General features: G+C 37.6%; 1 protein-coding gene across 13 annotated transcripts in view; it reads left to right on the top strand.

Moving 5' to 3' along the window:
• PUM1 (pumilio RNA binding family member 1) overlaps window positions 1-23,968 on the top strand; it is a 123,230-nt gene that overhangs the window by 81,353 nt on the left and 17,909 nt on the right. For 10 of the 13 annotated variants that reach the window (XM_018057310.1, XM_018057274.1, XM_013973701.2 and 7 more), the window contains 7 exons: window positions 281-432; window positions 5,118-5,256; window positions 6,503-6,646; window positions 7,560-7,856; window positions 8,935-9,171; window positions 20,215-20,482; window positions 22,835-22,964. In XM_018057310.1, the coding sequence (XP_017912799.1) occupies window positions 281-432; window positions 5,118-5,256; window positions 6,503-6,646; window positions 7,560-7,856; window positions 8,935-9,171; window positions 20,215-20,482; window positions 22,835-22,964 (1,367 nt within the window). The remainder of the gene's footprint in view (window positions 1-280; window positions 433-5,117; window positions 5,257-6,502; window positions 6,647-7,559; window positions 7,857-8,934; window positions 9,172-20,214; window positions 20,483-22,834; window positions 22,965-23,968) is intronic. The other 3 variants (XM_013973724.2, XM_013973718.2, XM_005676742.2) reach the window with 2 other exon arrangements.

Below are 23,968 nucleotides of genomic sequence, written 5' to 3'. Positions count from 1 at the left end.
CGTTTCTTCCAGCTTCTATCATTTATACTCCCTTTCAGTATCTCCAATGCTGGTCCTTACCCAGCTTCTTTCTCTAAGCCTGGAGTACATTGCTGACGTTAGGAGACTTTGGTGTGGGAATCACATATAATTTCCGTTTTTTAAAAATAGAATTCATGATTAGCTAGAATGAATCAATATATTAATATTTTACAGTAGTGTCTGCTGAATCAAGTATAGTCTTTGGAAACTCTGATTGTTAATAACTAAATTTTTCTTACCTTTCTCTTGCTATTTTTAGGCCCGGCTGTGGTCCCTCCCCAGTATTACGGAGTTACTCCCTGGGGAGTCTACCCTGCCAGTCTTTTCCAGCAGCAAGCCGCCGCCGCTGCTGCAGCAACAAATTCTGCTAATCAGCAGACCACCCCACAGGCTCAGCAAGGGCAGCAGCAGGTAAAAGTCAACAAAACTTACCCCACCTAAGTGTGAATATTAGTTATTGTGTATAATTAAAGGGTAATGTTGTTCCTGATAGAGAAACTGTGCGTGGTGAATGAGTGAATTGCGTGGTATATGAGTTCAGACAGACTCGCCTGTGCTTTACCGAATGCCTTTTATGTACCTGTTCTTTGGTCAGCGTGACGAAGTGAGATCATGGTATGACATTCCACGGGATACTGCTTAAGAGGATTTTCCAGTTTAGTGATGGTGAAGTTTTCTTGCTTTGATGCTTTGGTTACGTTCTAAGCACCATTCTCAGAACACTTCTGGCTCTCTCTTTAAGTATTTTGCTACCAAAGGGAATGTACTAGTTCTTCAGATTGCTTATTTATGGCATCAGTTTTATTAAAAAAAAAAAAAAATTAAAGTATAGTTTTTTTTACAGTATTGTATTAGTTTCAGGTGTACATCAAAGTGATTCAGTTATACATACATATATACACATATGCATATATATTTATATATTTCTCACATTCTTTTTCATTATAGGTTATTACATGATACTGAATATAGTTACCTGTGTTATCAGTAGGTCCTTGATTGTCTGTTTTATGTGTAGTAACATCTATTGAATTGGACATAAATCTTAAACCTATTTATATCTTTTTTAATTTAGAGTAAGCTTTTTAACCCGTAGAAGGCAATGGCAGCCCACTCCAGTACTCTTGCCTGGAAAATCCCATGGACAGAGGAGCCTGGCAGGCAGCAGTCCATGGGGTTGCGAAGAGTCGGACACGGCTGAGTGACTTCACTTTCACTTTTCACTTTTATGCATTGGAGAAGGAAATGGCAACCCACTCCAGTGTTCTTACCTGGAGAATCTCTAGTGGGCTGCCGTCTATGGGGTCACACAGAGTCGGACACGACTGAAGTGACTTAGCAGCAAGCTTTTTAACCAAGATGAGAAAAGGAATAGTTAATTGCAAAACTGAGTGTCTTTTAAATTAGGCTATTTTCTCTTGCTTGCTAGAATAATACCCATTTATTTCTGAAAGTTGTGAATTGAATTACTTGAAGGGAAAAATAAATCCCTTAAATCTTTGTGTCAGAAAAAAAAACAGTATAAATGTTTGGTATCTGTCATTCTAGTCTTACTATTTAATTAATTTCTTATAAAATTGGGATTATGCTGTCCACACAACTTTGCATCTTGTTATTATACTCTTCTGTATTATTTATTGTTTTTAAATCCGTCGAAGAGTGCCTCATTCTTTATTTTGACCAGTCCATTATTATTTGTTATATTTATGTAACTGCTGCTATAACTTAGTAATATTTTGGTGTTATAAATAAGCTTAATATCCTTTGCATAAATCCTTGATTATTTCCATGGTATAATGTCCTGGAAATGGAAATATTTTTGAGCAAATAAAACGAGCATTTAGGCTTTTGATAAGCATCATCAAATTAAAGCTTTTTTTTTTTCATTTTGAGGAAAAACACCATGCTCATATATGTACATATGTTAATGATCCAAACAAGAATCGTTTGGTTTTTATCATTCTCACTAATAAAGTGTGTAATTTCTTAGATTTCACAGGTTGATAGAAAAACCAGGTCTTGAAATTCTAGCTAGTTTTGTCTGGCTCAGTATTTTTTCAGTTAGATGACTTTTTGGAAGTTAATGTGTGGTTTTCTTTACAGTAGGTACACTTCTAGTACCATGTGCAGATGAATTTCTTAATAGCTACTCTTTGTGGAAAGTTGGTACTTATCAGGTGATGATCTTTGTGTTTTAAATGGCTGCCAGATCCTGGATTTGGAAGACTGAAGTAATAGCTATGTTTTCAGATCAGCTCGAATAGACTGAATAAGAAAAATAGTAATAAGTACATCTTACTGAAAGCTTTTTGTTTAAAGCTAAGTGCTCTCTATATAGTTTCTTTCATTCTAATTCTAATAAGTAGATTACGTGACTTCCCAGCATAAGATTGAGGGAATGGAATTTCTGTGCCCAGGGTCACACACGTATTAAATTGTCAAGATTTGAACACAAGTGTGTAAGTTCACAGTTTGTGCTATCTTCTGACCATATTGTGATATCTAGAGTGATAGAAAACCTGAGATCTGGTCTTTGTTCTACCACTAACTGGTTGCAACTAAGGCAAGTTGCATGACGTCTCTGAATATATCCTTAGCTATAAATTGAGCATGACAGCTGCATTATTTCTGAGTTTTCTGTCACCAACAATAACAGACTGTATTGTGAAAAAGTTGTTATTCAAATTATCTTTTGACAAGTATCCATTTTTTCATTCCAGTGTCATTTTTGCCAATTTCTGACTTCAGATGTTTTAGAAAAATATGATTTTCCTGGTGAACTTCTTTGGTTGTAGTCATTTAAATGAGAGGTCATTTTAAAACTTTTAACCTTTTTGGCCTTTGCCTTTTATCAGAAAGCGTTTGTTACCTTCTAGATATGCTAATTCTTTTCCAAATCTAATTGCTGGAGTTGACCTCTTGGCCACTCCATCCTTTTTCGGATTCCTTTTTCATTCTTTTCAAAGATTCCTTTGACACCTGATAAAAATGTTTTTTTAAAATTTCAAAATACTTGGTGAAGAAAAAATTCTGGATATTAGGTAAACTCAGGCATGGTGGTAATCTTGGTGGTGGCTTGATGCTGGGTGTTGTATCATGAGAGAAAAGTTTAGAATGCCTTCTGAAGCCTCTAGATGAGGGGAGACTGTATAGATGATGATTCTACCAAGTATGATGAACTATAGAAGGATGAATGATTGTTAGGATATCTCTGTTGAGCATCTGCTTGCTTATTAAATTTTAATGCTGCATTTAAAGTCACTACCTTTGAAAAGAAATTAGAATTTAATACTTTTTACATCATGAAAATAGTAAACTGACTCATAGGATAGCATTTTACAAATAAATAGTCATTTTTGTTGATTTTATTTGATGTGTAAAATGTTAATTGTGAAAATTTACATATTTGTTTCCCAGGCTTGACATTTCTTTATGAAATTAAAATATGAATATTGGGAGCTGACTTAAAAACTTGGTTTATCATCAAGGGTACCGCATCGATTTCTAGAGAGTTGACTGAAAGGATACACATTGCTCTCTTCATTGTAAAACAGAGCTCAGTGGTCTGGACTACCCCCTTCTTCTGACACCTTGTCCATTTCCCTGTCCTGTGACTTTATACACAGCTTCTAACAAAACATAAGCCTAATTCATTATGCCCTATGAAAAGGATGTTTTCATTTATTTTCCTTCTTCTATTAAAATTAAAAAAATTTTCAACTATTAGTATTTGCCAAATCTCTGTAAATGCTGTTTACTTTTCCTTTCCGGATTGTTGGTGAGGCATCTCAGTCTTGGCCCAAACTCTTGTCTGTGCAACTTCTCTTGAGTCTTCTGTCTATATAGAATGAAGCATTCCATCTCTTATAAAGTCCATTAGGGTTCTTTCGGTCACAGATAAATTGCCTAATGTTTTGGTAGGAATTAACTATTGGTTATTGATTGTTTCCTGGTTACTAGGTTTAGTTCCTTGCAGACATTAATTCTAATACTTCTACAAATTTGCATGATCAGCTGTTACTCTCACTACTTCTGTGGATAAGGAAATGAGAAACTTTTGGTGGATTTAGTGTCTGTACATCTCTTTTTGCCAATATGGACAGTGTCTTTCATTTTAAATACTCATTTAATAAATATTTGATAGTAGTGTTTCTCTGTACACGGGCTCTTGATTACATGTGTAACTTTTATAAATAGCAAAGTGATAATGAAAATGATCTGATAAGAACTTCACCTTTGAAAACCTTGCAAAATGCATAAACTGGTAATTTTAGCTTTGTTACTCAGTTTTGCATTTTTACTTACTGTCATGTGTAGATCTTTTGAAATAGATTCTTAACAATGATTATCAGCATCTTATCTTTCATTAATTAAAGAAAAAGATCCTTTATCACAGTGGCAGAACAGGTATTCTCCACTGAAATGTCAGTGTTCTTGACTGATACTTACATTGATTTAGATTGCTGTCTGTGAAATTTATGAGGAAAAATGATGCCTTCTACAGTCAAATACGTTGATTTCATTTTGTTCTCATATTCCATAAAGAAAATACAACCTTTTTTATTGCTTGTTTTTTTTATTTTTTTTAGTACAGATATTACAATTTGGTGATGTGGGTAAATTACTCCTGTTTATCATATCTAAACCTCTCATCCACTCTAGCATAATTTTTTTCACCTTCTTTTGACTATTATAGGGTTACTGTCTAGCTCCCATTTGTTGGAATAAAAACTCCAAGAAGACAGGAGCTTTGTGTGTCTTGCTCATTGCTTTATCCCTAATACCTGCCAGATGTTAGGCATTAAGTATTTGATTAATGACTGAATTATAACTTTTAAATGGTTTTAACTCTTATAAAGGTAATATGTTTCTTAAACTAAAAGTGGTAGAATGAAATTTCACTATCTGAAATGCTGTTTTTTTTTATGAAATGCTATTAATTGATTTTTTTTTTAATCCTAACATCCATGTCACATAAAAACATTATTGGAAAAATGGTTTACAATCATCAGTTTTTAAAGTTGATTTAACTTAAGCACGCGTTGGGTCTTAGATGTTTCCAGTGAAGAAAACGTTGATTTATTTCTGTCTCCCAGGTTCTCCGTGGAGGAGCCAGCCAGCGTCCTTTGACCCCAAATCAGAACCAGCAGGGACAGCAAGCCGATCCACTAGTGGCAGCCGCAGCAGTGAACTCTGCCCTTGCATTTGGACAGGGACTGGCTGCAGGCATGCCAGGTGAGGCTGCATTGCTGTCCCTCGTCACTCGAGGAGGAAAAAGTCTGCTTATTGGGGGGGAGATTCAGAGGAAAATGGCAATACTTTGGACTTGCTTAGGCTTGTCATCATTTGGGGACTGGCGAGGATGACATACACTTGCCCTCACTTAGACCATAGTTCGTTGATGAGCGCACCTAGTATTCTGAGCCAGTCATAATCTTACATGTTGGAAATATGTGAACCTCCACACATAGCTTAGATTAACCTGTTTTCCTTTGGTGGTAGTCTGTTTTCTCCCTCAGTGTTAAGAATGAAAGGAGTGGCCAGGTTGTATCAGCATCACTCCAAGGCTGATACTTGTGAACAGTATTATTAGGAAGACATTCCTAGTATTCTCTGATCATGTTCCCCTTACATTTCTAGAATTTCTCCCAAACAGTAGAGGTGCTTTGTAGCTGTCTACCTGTGATTGATATGTATGCTGAATACATGTTATTCTTAGCTTACTGTCTCCTTGTCTTATTCTTTGCATGGATTGCCTGTAGTTTGAGGTTTTGCCTTTTAAACAAGTCCTTCTGAGACCTCAGTATAAGTTTATGGATTCTTACTGACCCTGGCATATAGTTAGATCAGCTTATCTATTTATGAATTCACTGAGTAATTTGAACTTAGATCATGCATGTTGTTAGTTACTAAGCATTTATGTTTTATTATGAAGTCAACTGTAATTAATCTTATGGCTCAATAGCATTTGAAGATACTGTCTCAGAGTATTGAAAGAACGTGTTAATGGAAGCTTGTCTAGAGTTTCCCTGATCACTTGCAGTATATTTATATTTAGATTATGTGATATGAATTGTATAGTTAAGAAAACATAAAATAATTGTCAGTATATGGTTGCTGGTGATAACTGTGGTTAGCACTTTGAAGAGTACAGTTGTTCCCTGTTCCACTAAATTCCCTTTCTAACACTTGGTATATAATAAATTACACTACCCCCTACTGTGCCATGTAGCATGCTACATCTTTCACACTCATTTTTTAATCTTTACAAGAACTTTGTGAGTCAGGTATTATTATTAACCTTATGAGGATACTACCCAGACTCTCAGGGTTATGCTGCTATCTTAAGTGGTCAAGCCAGGATTATAAACCTAGGTGTTTCTGGCCCTAGTGCTGAGTTTGTAACTATTTACAGTATGCTGGTGTCCAGGAAACATTTGTTAGCTTCATATATACTTATCTGTCATCTTAATATTCTTAGGTTATCCAGTCTTGGCTCCCGCTGCTTACTATGACCAAACCGGTGCCCTTGTGGTGAATGCAGGAGCGAGGAATGGTCTTGGAGCTCCTGTTCGACTTGTAGCTCCTGCCCCAGTCATCATTAGTTCCTCAGCTGCACAAGCAGGTGAGCTTATGTCTTAGTGGACTCACTCAGATTTAAAAGGGAGAATGGATGATATTCTTAAACTGTGTTGAAAGGTACTTTATTTGACAATTTTCAGAGTAAGAATTCTATCCTGTAATTTTTCAAAGAGAAAGAGTCAAAAGTGGCAGATGACCTTGATAGATTCTGATTCTGTTGACAGTGTGTACCAGCTGGTTAGCAGCAAGGACCTGCTCTACTGTGAGCATAGCAAGTTGGATTACTTACACAAAATGGCACTGTTGGCAGAAGTCCAAGGCTAATTTCACAGAAACTCATATCGTTATTTTAAGACAATTTGGTATTTGTTTTGTTTTTGTTTCTTGCTATGGCGGGGGAGGGCAGCAATAGATTTTTAAGTCTTTATGTATGTCATATATATATATTGTATTATTATATACATTATAAATTTGGGAACAACAGTGGGGATATCTAGGGGAGAGAAATACGCTTAAGTGTCCTAAGAATTGCAGGGCTTCAGTATGCGATTCTAGAGAAAATGTCCTTAATGTAGGTAATTGTAGAACTTGAAGCTTTAGGAAGTAGTTGTATTTGAAATGAGTACTTTTGATACCCGTATCTATCTTAAATTATAGGCTCTTTATAATCTGCCCACATAGTGATCTATCTTAAATTATAGACTTTTTATAATCTGCCCACATAGTGAACTTGGCTCCAGTGGTATTTTGAGTTTGAATTGAGAGTAGAAGTAGAAAAATATTAATAGAAGCTTCAGGTGAAGGGATCAAAGACAGATTTGTATAGTTCTTTACAAGATTTGTGTCTGCTTTGAAAAGATATGGCAACATTAAAAGGTTTTCAAAAGGATAACAATGCAGTTTGGAAATGTGGCCAGTCTCTTTCATAGCCATATGGTTTGCTTTCTTCTACATAGCTGTTGCAGCGGCCGCAGCTTCAGCAAATGGAGCAGCCGGTGGTCTTGCTGGAACAACAAATGGACCATTTCGCCCTTTAGGAACTCAGCAGCCCCAGCCCCAGCCCCAGCAGCAGCCCAGTAACAACCTGGCATCTAGCTCTTTCTACGGCAACAACTCTCTGAGCAGCAATTCACAGAGCAGCTCCCTCTTCTCCCAGGGCTCCGCCCAGCCTGCCAACACATCCTTGGGATTTGGAAGTAGCAGTTCTCTCGGCGCCACCCTGGGATCAGCCCTTGGAGGGTTTGGAACAGCAGGTAGAAATCACACTGATGTGCTGAAACTAAATTTTAATTATTTTTTACAATCTTTATGGAGTTACTGACAGTGCATGGAACCCTGGACAAATACCACAGGCAGATCTGGACTGAGTCCCGTGGGAACCCAGCTGTTCCACACGTCTTTGAGATAATGGACTGTTCAAATCAAGTTATACATTTGGGGCCTATTTCAGGTTTACACACACATTGCTACTTATTTATATTCTAAGAGTCCATTTTTTTTTAAGGATTAGAAAATCTGGGGGAGATTTCTGCAGGCATTGGGGAGAATGTGGAGGGAAGTATACAAATGTGGATATGAAAAACTGAGGGAGGAGGACTTACCAAAAATCTTAGGGTGGTATACTCCACAACCTGCAGGCCTTAAAGAGTCATGAGTTTTCTCTAGTCTTGAGAAGAATTAAGGTGGATATTATGGAAAAGTGGGAGGAAGGAAAAAAGACTTAAGATATTTTAAATGTTTTAATGGGAGGAAAAAAGCGGGAAAGTAATAAGGAAAGTGCTGGAATAATTGCAGTGTTTGTAAGACAATGTGATCAAAACAGAGGGGTTTATTTGAGAGACAGTATCTTAAATTGGAATTGGGGGCTAGTAATATCTGTTGATTGAACCCTTTGAGAAAGCAGGCTTTTTCATGTAAGTCTTGTGTAGTGGGGCAATACCCCCTTCACAAATCTTTTTTCTACTCCATTTTTCTACCAGAACCTTTGGGTTGATGAAAGGCATTCTTTCTAGCCCATTTTCTTTCACCTTTCCCATAACTTGTGTGGCCATCAGAGGATTTTAACCCACCCCTACCCCATAATATGAGACACAAAAGGAAGGAGACTTTAACATACGTGTGATGGTTTGAAAAAAACGTTTCATGTTAACAGAGCCATGTCCTCTTTATTACTCTACCTGCCCCTAGAACTGCCACATGAACAGTTAGGCTGTCTCTGCTGACAAATTGCGGTGGTAAGGAGTCTGGATCAAAGTGTTAGGAACAGGTCACTGGGCTTGTTCTTCGAAGAACAGGCCTGTTCTTATCTGCATTGTTTTAATTCCATTTTAGTTGCAAACTCCAACACTGGCAGTGGCTCCCGCCGTGACTCCCTGACTGGCAGCAGTGACCTTTATAAGAGGACATCGAGCAGCTTGACCCCCATTGGACACAGTTTTTATAACGGCCTTAGCTTTTCCTCCTCTCCTGGACCCGTGGGCATGCCTCTCCCTAGTCAGGGACCAGGACATTCACAGACACCACCTCCTTCCCTCTCTTCACATGGATCCTCTTCAAGCTTAAACCTGGGTAAGAACCATTACTCTGCACCACCTTGAACTCTAGAAATCTCTTGCCACTGATGACATTAGAAGTACTTTGCGTAAGCAAAGGACAATCCCTTCATCCTAGAGGTGTCCTGGGTGTTCTGTGCCTTCCTAAAGTGCCTCATGTTATTTAGGCTGTACCTAGGCAGCACAGCAGTGTGGAATTTATCCCAGTTTGGGTGCATCCCGTGTATATCCACTTCAGCTTTAGTATGAACATCTCTGGCTGTTCTTTGGCTGCATGTGAGAATCTTTCAGTGTAAACAGTACAGATTCCTTTAAGCTGGAAAATAGAGACAAAGAGTGTATTAACTTAGTAACACTACTGAAATAGCACCACAGTTAATATTTAGCCTTGTTTTTCAGATTCCCTTCCCTTCCCCGTGTATATGTTTAATATCTTACTTTCTCACATAAAGCATTTTGTTTTAAAAATTTCATCAGATTCTTTAAAAAATATTTCTATATACATTCTTAAACTACACAGGATGCTAATGAGTATAGATCCTTCCCAATTATATGTTTAGCTTACTTTGTGTATGGGGTTTAAAAAAATGTTACCATCTGGATCCTGGAAAATGACGAGGGAAAAGAGGCTGCTAAGCAGCCAGCTTTAAGAATGAAAAGAAACTTATTTTAACAATTTGGGTGGCAAAGTTTTAAATCTTTCAAGATGGAAGATGGTACACACACTCCCTTCCTCTAGTTTTGTATTAAGTTTGTATTTTGAAGTGCTGAGTTATTTTTTAGATGGAGAAAGTTGAGGCATAGAAGTGTGGTGACCATATAATTCATGCTGCAATCCAGGACACTCAGGGGAGCTAATGGGGGTGTTGTTAATAATCATCTGTGATGACAAGCCTGAATCAGGACTGTCCTGGGAAATACCATTTTGCTAGAGGATTCTGATTTTTAAATCTTCTATTTATTATTGTTTCAAGTTAAAGCTTATATTTTTTAGAGCAGTTTTAGGCTCATAATAAAATTGAGGGGAGAACATAGAGATTTCCCTTGTACTCTCTGACCTGCACATTTATAGCTTCTCCTATTATCACTGTCCCCCACCAGAGTGGTACCTTTGTTACAGTTGATGGACCTACATTGGCATATCATTATCATCCAAAGTCCATAGTTTACATGGATCTTTTTGTTTGTTTGTTTCTTTTTTTCTTTCTTTGTTTTTGACCAGAAAGATTATGAACTCAGAAATGAGGACTGATTAAAAACGATCAGTCCTTTTTTATTTGGAAAGACAAAGACTGAAAAATGATTATAAAAATCAAAAGTCTTAAAGGGGATAGGATAATATAGTTATTATTCTAGAACTAAGAGTGCTCTCTGAGTTTCAGAAATGAGTTCTAAGGCAAAACTATGTATGTCTCTACATAGACATATGAGAGTGTGTGTGTATATCTTGAGGTTTTACATGATAAGAACTATAGTTATGAAACTGTCTCATGTTATATATGGACATCACTTTAGAAAAGTTTTAGGGATGTTACAGATTGCCAGGTCCATATTAGATAAATAAGGAATAGGGTACATTGCACAACAGTGTCTCTCTGTGACAGGAGGCCTGGCTTTAAAGAATGAGGGTTAATGTAAACTTACAAGGAGGAGATGAAAGCCCCAGCTTAGTATGTAGATGAAAGGCATTAACATTTATTGAATAGTTATTACCAGCTACTATTAACAGTTTTGGGTGCTGTACATTCCATTCTGGAAGATATGGTATTATGCCTATGATACAGATGTGAGGAAACGGAATTAAATCTTGCTTAGGTCTTCTCATATCTGAACAGACTCCAAAGCAGCATCAGGGTATATCCTATCATGTAATGTGCCCAGAATATCTTTTAAACCAGTGCATTATCAGGGTCAGAACTCTTATCCTTTAATTCCTTGGTTTAAACATTTAAACTGTATCAGCATATACTTAACAGTAAACAAATGAAATCTACAAAAAGTTTTTTTTGTAAACAGCCAGATAGTAGATATCTTAGGCTTGTCAGTCAGTCTCGTAGTCAATATTCAACTCTGGTACAGAAGCACAGAAGTAGCCACAGACAAAATGTAAATAAATGTGCAGCTATCTTTCAATAAAACTTCATTTACAAAAATAGGTGGCAGGCCAGATTTGTCCTGTGGACTGTATCAGCCTCTGAACTAAATGCTATGGCTCTAGGTGTTTGAAAATGGAGCTGGAAACATTACTTGCATGCGTGGTGCCTTTCCTCTTTCCAATATATCAGCAATTTAATAAAATACATCCTTCTCCTTAATTTATGATTTCCCTGTGAAGAAGGAACGAACTGTTGCTGTGAGTTATTTCTTATTTTAATGACTCTTGCTGTCTGCCTAGTTTTATTTTTGACATACCTTCCCTTTAAAAATATTTTACTTTGTATAAGCGTTTTAGATGTATGCATTTCCATTGGACTGCCTTTGTTGCATGTGCAGTGTTTAATGATACATGCCACTCTTGAGGAATTTTGTGACTTGATTGGTGGTGCTTTGCCTCACCTCAGTCTATTTCCTTGAGAAAAAGGTTCTTGTATGCTTTAGTTTTAACCACTACAAAATGATCACCACAAGAAGTCTGTTTACCATCTGTCACCAAGGAAATGTAACATTTTTTTTTACCAAATATATATTGGGCCATTCCTAATGTAGTTTTTACTATTAATACTATACTGCTGCCACCAACTACCAGTTCTCAGGTCACTAACAACCATAGTAAGTAAGCATTCATTCATTGTGTTAAGTACTCAGATGCCTCTCTACAGGGAAACTTAAACTCAGCATGATTTAATGACTTTTGTGATACCCCATAGCTATAAGTGTTTGAATGCACGCTCCAGCTTGTATCTCTGTTATCCCAGTGTGGCTCTCCTCTCAGTGTTATCGTATATTTTCACACTTCCTCCCAGTAGACAGACATGTGTTAGGATACTCTGAAAAAACATCACTGCCTGTAATAATTATATTCCTCCTTATTTATTCAGCATTCATGTGTTGAGTACCTACTATAGATTCTTCATTGTTTTTTTCCACACCTGTTTTAAAGATCAGATTTCTACTTTTAAAAACAATTTATTTAAAAAAAATCTGTTAATTTGTTTGGCTGTTCCTGGATTTTAGTTGTGGCACGCAGGATCTCCTATCTTTGATGTGGCATGGGGATTCTTTAATTGCTGCACGTAGGATCTAGTTCCCTGACGTCCCCTGCAATTGGAATCGTGGAGTCTTAGCCACTGTACCACCAGGGTAGTCCCAGAAAAACAGCTTTATTGAGTTGTATATTGCATATTTTGAAATCCACTCCTTTCAAGCATACAATTCAATTATTTTTAGTAACTTTCTATATTATGCAATCTTTAGCATAAATCAAGTTGGTAATATTTTCATCCCTTCTGTAAGATTTTTCTTAGTCATTTATGTTAATCCCCATTCACATCCTTGAATATGTGCGTGCGCTAAGTCACTTCAGTCATGTCTTACTCTTCGTGACCCTATTTTAGCCCACCAGCCTCCTCTGTTCATGAGATTCTCTAGGCAAGAATACTGGAGTGGGTTGCCGAGCCTCTTCCAGGTGATTTTCCCGACCTAAGGATCCAACTCTCGTCTCCCATGACTCCTGCATTGCAGGTGGATTGTATACTGCTGAGCCAGCAGGGAAGCCCATTCACACCCTTAGCTCCAGTCAGACACTGATGTACTTTCTGTTTGTGTTCTTTTTTTGCATGTGGGGGTGGATATGTGTGTGCTTCAAGCCTTAGGGATTCTTAGTTACCCTACCCGGAATGGAACCCAGTGCCCTCTGCAGTGAAAGTGCAGAGCCCTAACCACTGGACTGCCAGGGAGTGTCCTACTTCCTGTTTTTAAATTTGTCTTTTCTGAACATTTGATATAAATGGAACCATACAGTATGTGACCTTTTGCTTGGCTTCTTTTTTTTTTTTTCTTCTTCAGAGGTTTTTGAGATTTTATTCATGATATAGTATGTGTCAGTAGTTTATCCCCCCCCCCCCCTTTTTTGGCTAAATTATCCTGTTTTCTGGATAATGCTACATTTTTGTCTAACTTTTCACAATTGAAGGGTGTTTGTTGTTTACAGTTTTTGGCTATTATATGTTTTCCTATAGAAACATGTTTTCACTTCTCTAGAAGTAGAATTGCTGAATGTAAAAGTTTTATATTAAACTTGGGAGAAATTCAAACTTTTCCAGTTTCATCATTTACATTCCCACCAGCAGTGTATGAGGATTCCAATTTCTCTACATCCTTGCCAACATTTGTTCTTATTTTTCTTACATAACATCACTATTCTAGTGGGCATGAAATAGTTATGTCATTGTGGTTTTAATTTGCATTTCCCTAATGACAGTAATGCATAGCATCTTACCATTCGTGGATCTTTGGTGAAATGGCCACTCATTTTTTGGGCCCAGTGTTGGGTGTGCATTGTTTGTCTTATTCCGTGGAATTGTAAGGGTTCTTTGTATATTCTGGATGTGTGCTAATAAGTTGCTTCAGTCGTGCCCAGCTCTTTGTGACACTGTGGACCCACCAGGTCTTCTGTCCATGGGGTTTTCCAGGCAAGAATACTGGAGTGGGTTGCCTTGCCCTGCTTCAGGGGGTCTCTCCAACCCAGGGGCTGAACACACATCTCTTAGGTCTCCTGCATTGGCAGGCAGACTCTTCACCACTGCACCATCTGAGAAGCCCTGGATTCTGGAATCAAGTCCTTGATCAGACTTTATGTACATGTGTTTTGCATATACATAGTTTCTGATCTTTTGCTTGTCTTTTTATGTTTAAATGGTTGTTTTTGAAGTGTAGTAACTTTAAATTTTTTAAAAATAGTTTTAATTTTGATGAGGTCCAGTTTATCATGCTTTATGGTATAGAAATCTTTGCCTAACTCAGGGTCTTAAAGAGGTTCTCGTATGTTTTGTTCTAAAATTTTTGTTTTTTTTAGCTCTTAAAGTCTTTGGTCCATTTTGAGTTAATTTTGTGTATTGCACAAGGTAGGTGATTGTTCATCTTTTTGCGTGCAGTTTTTCCCAAGTTTTGAAATTTTTAGTGTGCAGGTCTTTACATGCTTTTTGTTAAACTAGATCTAGTATATTTTATTTTTTTAATGCTATTGTGAATAGAATTCTAGTTTTATTCTGGATTGTCCGTTGCTTGCAAGCATTTAGTTTTATTATCATGGTAGAATTCCTAATCCTTTAAGAAAAACAAAGATCAAACAAAATAATTTTCCCTGGCCCTGCCTGAATTGCAGTTGATGTTTCCAATTTATTGTTCAGTAACCTGTAGTAATGGTGTTGAAGAAGACTCTTGAGAGTCCCTTGGACTGCAAGGAGATCCAACCAGTCCATCCTAGAGGAGATCAGTCCTGGTTGTTCTTTGGAGGGAATAATGCTGAAGCTGAAACTCCAATACTTTGGCCACCTCATGAGAAGTGTTGACTCATTGGAAAAGACCCTGATGCTGGGAGAGATTGGGGGCAGGAGGAGAAGGGGATGACAGAGGATGAGATGGCTGGATGGCATCACCGACTTGATGGACATGAGTGGGTGAATTCTGGGAGTTGGTGATGGACAGGGAGGCCTGGTGTGCTGCGATTCATGGGGTCACAAAGAGTTGGACACGACTGAGCGACTGAACTTAACGGAACTGAACCTGTAGTAATCTCAGATTGTTTACTAGTCATGTGTGCCTCTTGTTCTAAATGGAAATGTAGCATTTTGTGATTGATTACCTAGTTCTCTGAAGTGACTTGTCATCTGTAAAACTAACCGAGTGAAAGTTAACATAGTTTGGATTCAGCATTGTGCACTAAAGACAATTATTCTTAGGCTTACTTTCATGAAGGGTTGCTTGGTTATGGTATTAAGGAGTGGTTTGAGGAAAACTACTTTATAAACATTTTTGTGAGCAGCACTGCCTCTGCCTGTGTTAAATTCAGAACCAGATGTTGAGCGCCTTGGGAAGTTTTCTGTAAAAGGCAAAGAAAGCAGGGTTTTGCCCCTTAGTCATCTACTAAATCTCTGAGTACAGAAAACAAAACCAGATGAATGAAAACATTCCACATAGCAAGAGGATGGGATCCTGGATGGCTGGCATACTAGAAAACCCTTTGGATAAAGTAACTGAAGCACTTCTTAATTTAGCATGGTACTTTTAATCTGTATGTGTGTATTTTTAAAGTTAGTTTCTTGTAGACAGCATATGTTGAATTGCATTTTTTGACCCACTCTGACGGTCTCTTTATTTGGTACATTTAGACCATTGACAAAGTGATTATTGATATAGTTGGATTAATGTTTACTATATTTGTTGTTTTCTATTTTTTGTTTCTATGTTTGTCTTTCATTCTTTTTCTGCCATTTGTGGGTTTTTGAAAAGAAATTATTTATTTGGCTGCATGGAATCTTTAGTTGTGGCATGTGGGATCTGGTTCCCTGACTAGGGGTCGAACCCAAGCACCCTGCATTGGGAGTGTGGAATCTTAGCCACTGGACCACCAGGAAGTCCCTGCCTCTTGTGGTTTTAATTGAGCATTTTTTATGATTCCATTTTATTTCCTTTCTTAGCCTGTCAGTTAGACTACTTCTTCTTTTTTTTTTTTTTCCCCAACTTTTTCAGTGGTTTGACTAGGATCATTATACATTTACAGTTAACTAAGGTCCACTTTCAAATATGGCCATAAAAGGACTGACTTTATAATCACAGAATAATCTTAACCTTTATCTGCTATCCCTTGTGTAATTACTGTCATTCATTTCAGCTGTATAAAAAGCATATGTGTGTATATGTATGTATATGATGTAGACATAAGCATGCATAATTGAATACATTGTTGCTGTTATTGGAGCAAACTATTGTCTCTCAGATCAGTTAAGAATAAGAGAAATTTTTCTTTTACTTATTCTTTTTTTGAGGTTCTTCCTTTCTTTATATGGATCAGTTTGTGGCCTGTGTTATTTATACTTCTTTCTGAAGAATGCTTTTGACATTTTTTGCAAGGCACATCTGTTGGCAACAAATTCCATCAATTTTTGTGTGCTGAGAAAGTCTTTATTTCTCCTTCACTTGTGAAGGATAATTTTGCAGGATACGGAATTCTAGGTTGGTGGGTTTCTTTCATTCAAAACTTATGCTCTTCTCTCTTCTTGCTTGCATGCTTTTTGAGGAGAAGTCAGATGTAATTCTTTCCTTTGCTTCTCTGTAAGTAAGACTTTTTTCTTCTTGTGGCTTCTTTCAGTATTTTTTCTTTGATTTTATGTCATTTGAAGATGATAGTTGGGAGGTATAATGTTTTGCTTTCTTTTCCTGCTTGGTGTTCCCTGTGCTTCCTGGATCTGCAGTTTGGTGTCTGACATTGATTTAGATAATCCTTAGTCATTATTGATTCAGATATTCCCTCTGTTCCTTTCTCTCTTTCTTCTCCTTCTGATATCCTCACTGTGTGTATGTTCCAGTTTTTATAGTTTCCCCACAATCCTTGGATATTCTGTCCATTTTGACAACTCTATTGATAGATCCTCTGGCTTAGAGATTCTTTCTTCATCTGTAGTCAGTTTGGTAATAAACCCATCAAAGGTGTTCTTCATTTCGGTTACAATACTTTTTATCTCTAGCATTTCTTTTTGGTTCTTTCTCAGGATTTCCATCTCTCTGCTTACATTGCCCATCTCTTCCTGCATGCTGTATATTTTAGGGCCCTTAGCATATTAATCGTAATTGTTTTAAATTCCCATTCTGAAAATTTCGGTATCCCTGTTATATATGTTTCTGATGTGTGCCCTTACTCTTCAGATTTTTTTTTTTTTTTTTTGCCTTTTGCTATGCCTTGATAGCCATGCCTGATATATCAAGCGAAAGGAAATGCCATAAGTAGGTTTTTAGTAATGTGATGGTGAAGTGTGAGGGAAGGGAGAGTGTTCTGTAGACTTACAATTAGGTCTCACTGTGTTAGTGAGCCTGTATCTCTGGACCATCAACTTCACAAATGTTTCTTAGTATTTTTCCTTCTCCCTTTGTTGAGACAGGATAGTTTGGGTAGGCTAGAGTTGCGTATTTCAACACTTGATAGTTTGGTGTTTACAGTTCAGGATTTCCTAGTCTGGTACTGGTTTGGGCAGTGTGTCTGTTTGAGTCCGTGGTCAGGGTAGCCGTGATGACCTGTATGTCTGTCTTTCTGATCTTGGTAGCAGTGGTTTTCTCTATTTTCATCTCTTTTATGGATCCAAGAATAATTTTTGATTTTTCAGACTGTTTAGTTTTTTGCTTGTTGTTAGGGTGAAGTGGTGACTTCCGCATTCCTTACATGTGAAGCAGGAAACCTACATATACACAAAACATTTAAGCTGTTGATCTCTGTGGAAGTGTCATAGGACACAGCTCTATGAAATCCACCACCATCAAAATATTACTGAAAACTTTGTGGAATTGTTAGGAGGCTCCCTTAGAGGGCCTGAATGAAATGTTCTTTTTAAAACAGGTGTTAAACACTCTCAGAGGCCACCTCCAAGGGATGAAAGTTTGGGCATAAGTGCATGTAGGTGTGTAAACCGTAGTGAACTAGAAAAATACCTTTATGTATCTATAAAGAAACTGCAGTCAACAAGTAATGATGGTCTACTCTTTGCCGGATACCTTTTCAAAAACAACAGGAAACCACATTTTTTAAGCAGAAATTTTAACCATTGGCTTAATGTTTAAAGAAAATTATTTGGCCTGAGCAGAATATTCCTATTAACTGTTGATTTGCCATTTATAATATAGCACCTACAGAAACTTTTTTTTTCAGATTTGTATACTTCCCTTCTCAATAATAACAGCTGTGTGTGTGCTTGTGTATCCTGTCTGGCATCCAAGGATACCAGAGCCAAAAATCAAAACTTCAGGGCAGATGTGTAAATCTGCCCATTATTCACTCCAACCCTTTATGTTATGGATTAGTCAATATGCTCTTAGCCACAGTAGCAGAAAATCCAGCTGATAATGGCTTAAACAATAAGTGCATTTGCTGGCTTGTGTAACTGAAGTAGAGAAATAGGGCTGTGCTCAGAGTTGGTTCCCGCAATTCAGCCTTGAAACCAAGGATCTGGCTTCCTTCCATGTTAATTTGGATGTTTCTCATGCCTTTTAGGAGTTTGGTTGTTTTTTTTTGTTGATTTGTTACTTTTCACTGAGTGCCTTTGTTAGTGACCAGGTTTGTAAAATACCTTTGAGTTGTTTCAAAACCTTGTGTATTCATGCCATGCCTCCTTCTTCACCACCTTACTTGGTATTATCACACTCTTCAGTACTGCTGACCTGTCTTATTACTTCCTTTTTGCCTGTTTGTCTCCTTTCTCAGACTAGGGGAAAAAAGAATTATTTTTGAAATGGAATAAAAAGCAGCCATATGTCTACTGTTCTTTTTTCTTACAAGCCTCCTGTCTTCCTTTGCTGAAAGAAATGTTTTCCTTTTGGATTAAGAAATATTGTGAAATTTTGACAAGAATAACAATGTCCTTTAGAAAACGAAAACTGTATAACTATCTGAAAAGGAGTATTGTGTGGTTGGTTGCGAAGCTGTAACTCTGGAGTTAAGAATTCTGTGATAAATTCTGGCCATGGTGAATTTGAGTTTTGTATCTTTGGAGAGGCATTTCATATCTTTGGGCCTTAATTTTCTGTTACTTGTACGGGATTTTTAAAACTCCCTTTTCCGTAATGCCAGTAAGAATTTGATAGAAAGTGGATATGAAATATTGCTAGCATAGAGGCTGACATAGGACAAATGCTCAGTAAGTAGTTTTTATTTAATTACTTAACAATGTGAGCCATTTCCTTTTGGTTCCACAGTTTTCATTGAGACCCACACCTTTGAAACTGGACCGTAGAATTCTGTGGAGAAATCCAAGCTGAGTGTTCTTTTGTAGCTACCACTGAACTCCAGACCAGACTGTCATAAAAACTCTGTAGTTAACAGGCAGTTCATGTTGGGTGACTTCTCTCATGGTTCCTGGATTGTTATTCATCTGCTCTCTTTGTGGTTTAAATGGTATTTCTTACCTACTTTGCAATGTAGGAATGGGGGAAGAACCAAAAAAAAAGGCTTCACATCCTTTTTATAGTACAATCTAAAGTTAAAAAAAAAAACACCAGTATCGTTAAAAAAAAAAAAAAAACAAAGAAAATAGATACTCATAATTTTTAAAATTCTGTTTTACCTTTTGATAGGTTTTTCAGTTTTTCCTCTATTTTTTCTGTCTGGGGATTCACAGTGATTATTTCTTTGTCAGCAGTCAAGATGGCAGTATTAGTGGCCTGAAAGTTGTTGCTACTGTAATTACTTCAGGCTCTGTTCCAGTAGGAGTTAGATGCTGTCCATTCCTGATGAAGAACTTGAAAGCCTTCCATTTCAAGTATATATCCTTTTTTTTTTTCCTATCCCTTATGTCTAATTGTTGGCCTGCATTGCCTTAGTGATTTTCATACTTTTATTTACTGGCAAAATCATGCCTTCAAAACTTTTTTTGGGGGACCCACTATATAAAACAGACTAACCTGGGTACCCCATTTTTCTTTTTTTAAGAAAGGGTTTCAGATGGGAGTGGGGATTATTCACTGATGGCAGGAATCTCCACAGAGATGAGAATGGAAAACCTCTCTCGTCTCTGTGCAGTTTGTCTTTTCTGATCCTGGTTCACACAGCAGGAATGTTCCTCCTCATTTCACTTATTATGAAGGGACTCACTAACCCTTGCTCCGTTATTGCTAGCAGTCTCCTATCAGTGTTTAATAGCACTCTCCACTCAATTTTTGTGCAAAAGTTTCTTCCAACTTGGTGAGCTGGCCTTATAAAAATCATGGCACTAATAGAATTGAGTCTTAACACAAAAGCAACAGATTGAAAAGAAATCAGAGGTGATACAAGATTTCATGTATGGGATGCTTTTTCTTCTCTTGAACAAAGTTCCTTAAGAATGAGTCTTGAGTTCTCCTGTTCTGTAACCAACAGGAGGACTCACAAACGGCAGTGGAAGATACATCTCTGCTGCTCCAGGCGCTGAAGCCAAGTACCGCAGCGCAAGCAGTGCCTCCAGCCTCTTCAGCCCCAGCAGCACCCTTTTTTCCTCCTCCCGTTTGCGATATGGAATGTCTGATGTCATGCCCTCTGGCAGGAGCAGGCTTTTGGAAGATTTTCGAAATAACCGATATCCCAATTTACAATTGCGGGAGATTGCTGGGCACATAATGGAGTTTTCCCAAGACCAGCATGGTTCCAGGTGAGGACTTGGCTTTGGCACTTAAGGTAACCGAAATCCTAATGCCTTAAATTCCATGCCTCAGATAAGGTGCACACTAAGGAAATTGCTATAAAATTAATGAAACAAAATTTACCTTTTGATATACTTCCTATTATTTATTTTAGAGGCTGTAAGAGCCATGAAATACAAAGTGGTTGACAATAGCCATTTAGTAATCTGTGGAAAGTTCTTAAAGAGATGGGAATACCAGACCAACTTACCTGCCTCCTTTGAAGCCTGTATGCAGGTTAAGAAGCAACAGTTAGAACCGGACATGGAACAACAGACTGGTTCAGAGTTGGGAAAGGAGCACGTCAAGGCTGTATATTGTCACCCTGCTTATTTAACTTAGATGCAGAGTACATCACACAAAATGCCAGGCTGGATGAAGCACAAGCTGGAATCAGGATTGCTGGGAGAAATGTCAGCAATCTCAGATATGCGGATGACACCACCCTTATGGCAGAAAGCAAAGAGGAACTAAAGAGCCTTTTGATGAAAGTGAAAGAAGAGAATGAAAAAGCTGGTTTAGAACTCAGCATTCAAAAAATGAAGATCATGGCATCCAGTCCCATCACGTCATGGCAAATAGATGAGGCAACAATGGTAACAGTGACAGGCTTTATTTTTGGAGGCTCCAAAATCATTGCAGATAGCAGCTGCAGCCATGAAATTAAAAGACCCTTGCTCTTTGGAAGAAAAACTATGACAAACCTAGACAGCATATTAAAAAGCAGAGACATTCCTTTCCTAACAAAGGACCCTATAGTCACAGCTATGATTTTTCCTAGTCATGTCTGTGAGAGTTGGACCATAAAGAAAGTTGAGTGCCAAAGAATTGATGGTTTTGAACTATGGTGTTGGAGAAGACCCTTGAGAGTCCTTCCCTTGGACTACAAGGAGATCAAACCTGTCAATCCTAAAGGAAATCAATCCTGAATTATTCATTAAAAAGACTGATGCTGAAACTGAAGTTCCAATACATTGGCCACCTGATACGGAAATAGTTTTTAGAAAAGACGCTGATGCTGGGAAAGATTAAAGGCAGGAGAGGAAGGGGACGACAGAGAAGGTGGTTGGATGGCATCACTGACTTGATGGACATGAGTTAGAGCAAGCTTTGGAGATGATGAAGGACAGGGAAGGCTGGGCTGCTGCAGTCCATGGGGTCTCAAAGAGTTGGACACAACTGCGCGACTGAGCCACAATAATCTGGATCACATGCTGAAACAAACCTTTTTACCTTTCTGAAAGATTAGCCTGCTGTTCCTTTGTTCATGAGAACCTCACAGAATGTCTACAGTTCAAGAAAAACAGAAATACTAACACAAAGACTTGTGTACAATACTTGCTACTTTAATCACTGTTAAGAATCTTTCTCTCCAAGAGACACTGTTTAAATGCAAATTTAGATCCTTAGGCTCAAGAATAAGATGTTGCCACCACTTTCCTTTGTTGTTCTCTTCTGTAGAAGTAAGGGTCTGCACAGAGGTTAGAAAATGCTATTATTTAGCTTTGGTTACTGCTCCCTGTTCCAGTGGACTTCACAGAAAGGGACCTGCGTCCTCAGGAAAAGGCAGTTCTAATGACATCATCCAGCCTTCTCTCTCCCTGTTTCTTTCTCTCTGATGATTCCACTAAAACAACTCCCAAAGAATTTGCCTCCTCTTTAAATTCTACCAGCTTGCTAGTGGTCAAGGATTTTTCATATTTAAATCCTAAAGTCCAGATTAAGAGAAAAACATGGTTTTTTAAATAAAGTCTCCTGGGCTAAAAAAGGCGAACTGAGTAGCTGCTACTTTAGAAAGATACTGCGCATAGATGACTACTGTTCCACACCATTAATGAATATGTACTACACATGTACTTCATACGAATGTGTGTTGAAGACTAAAATAGGGACCATGGGCTTTTAAGTTTATTGATGTGGGACTGGTTTCTAAGAGAAAACTTCTGGCCAAGTTCTCCTGATGTTGTGCTTCTTGCCTTCACCTTCTTCTCTCTTTTTCTGCCCCACTTTGCATCTCTCCGTCCATCCCACACGGAAATACATGTCCTGTTGTAATGACATATACTGAAACTTAAATATACTTTAAAAGCTTGGTTAAAATAGGGGATACTTCACAGTACAACTTTTTTCCTTTTCAGTAATTCTTAAGTAAGTGAGCTCAAGTGATTTATTTAAGTAACAGTGGTGTGTGTGCGTATATGCATATGCACACAAATACATATTGCTTCAGAACTGAAAAATTACATAAATTGAGCTAGTCTTTAGATATTTTCCAAGTCTTCCTAAAATGCTGTGATTGCTCTTTTTACTTTGTACTTCAGATTCATTCAGCTGAAACTTGAGCGTGCCACACCAGCCGAACGCCAACTTGTCTTCAATGAAATCCTGCAGGCCGCTTACCAGCTGATGGTGGATGTATTTGGAAATTACGTCATTCAGAAGTTCTTTGAAGTAAGCTTTTGTTCTTTCTGTCTTTTGCCTTTAGAGAATCTCCACAGCATTTTGATTTTCATTAGCTACTTTTAGAATTGCAATTTCATTCCAGTCCTTAAAATGAAGTGTGAGTGGTCTTTTTGAAGCACGATTAAATGTTTCTCCAGTTCGTTAGCAGAAGTGCATTGTTTAGATAGCCAAGCAGATAATGCTAGTGTACTTGAGAAACGTGTTTGTAGAACCACTTTCTTCATTTAGCATCCAGCACAATATTTCTGATCGCCAAAATAGTATCACTGAAAGTGTCATGTTCGGAGGAAAAAATTTGTGTCAGATAATTTTAGGAGGACTGCAATAAAGTTCTGAAAAAGAAATTTAAAAAATGGTTTCCTAGAGAATTATCTTTGAACACCAACTCTAGTGTTTTTCATCATAAACCATAGTCATGAGGATTGATACATGGGTGATCCGTCAGCCTTGATTCCTTATTCCTGTTAATGCGGATAATGTCTACTCTTGTTATCATTGTCTTTGGAAAGGATCAGTGAGATTGTTGGATTAATGTCTGTTTCCTCTTCTAAACTAAAATGTCAGAAAGGCACAGATTTTTTTTTTAAACTGACCATTGTAGCTGTGATATACTACACAGACGTGGTATCAATAACCCTATTATAAATCCAGAAAGGAGTGAAACATTGAGATGAAACATTTGGTACAGGGGTAAAACGTGGCAACTCTGCACATTACCTGTCCCTCAACAGGAGAAATTTGTAATCTTCTTACGTCTTATTTTTTTGTTTTTTTGTGAAGATTTTTAAAAAGTGGCTCACTCACAGTCTTTATCTTCCCAGCTTTTCTCATCATGATCTAAGTTCTTTGACTGTGAATTCTCTAGCTGTGGATTAAGGAATCAACCTAAAAATGACTGTTACAATTTTGACTTTCAGATACCTTTTCACTGCCATTTTTGTCATGTATATGTAAAAATATAGAGCTCTCCAACTCCAGAGGTTAATACAGCT

Source organism: Capra hircus, chromosome 2 (genome assembly GCF_001704415.2).
Source record: "Capra hircus breed San Clemente chromosome 2, ASM170441v1, whole genome shotgun sequence".
Lineage (NCBI taxonomy): Eukaryota > Metazoa > Chordata > Mammalia > Artiodactyla > Bovidae > Capra > Capra hircus.
Note: the sequence above shows the minus strand (reverse complement) of the source record. Positions and strands in the feature narration are given on the sequence as shown.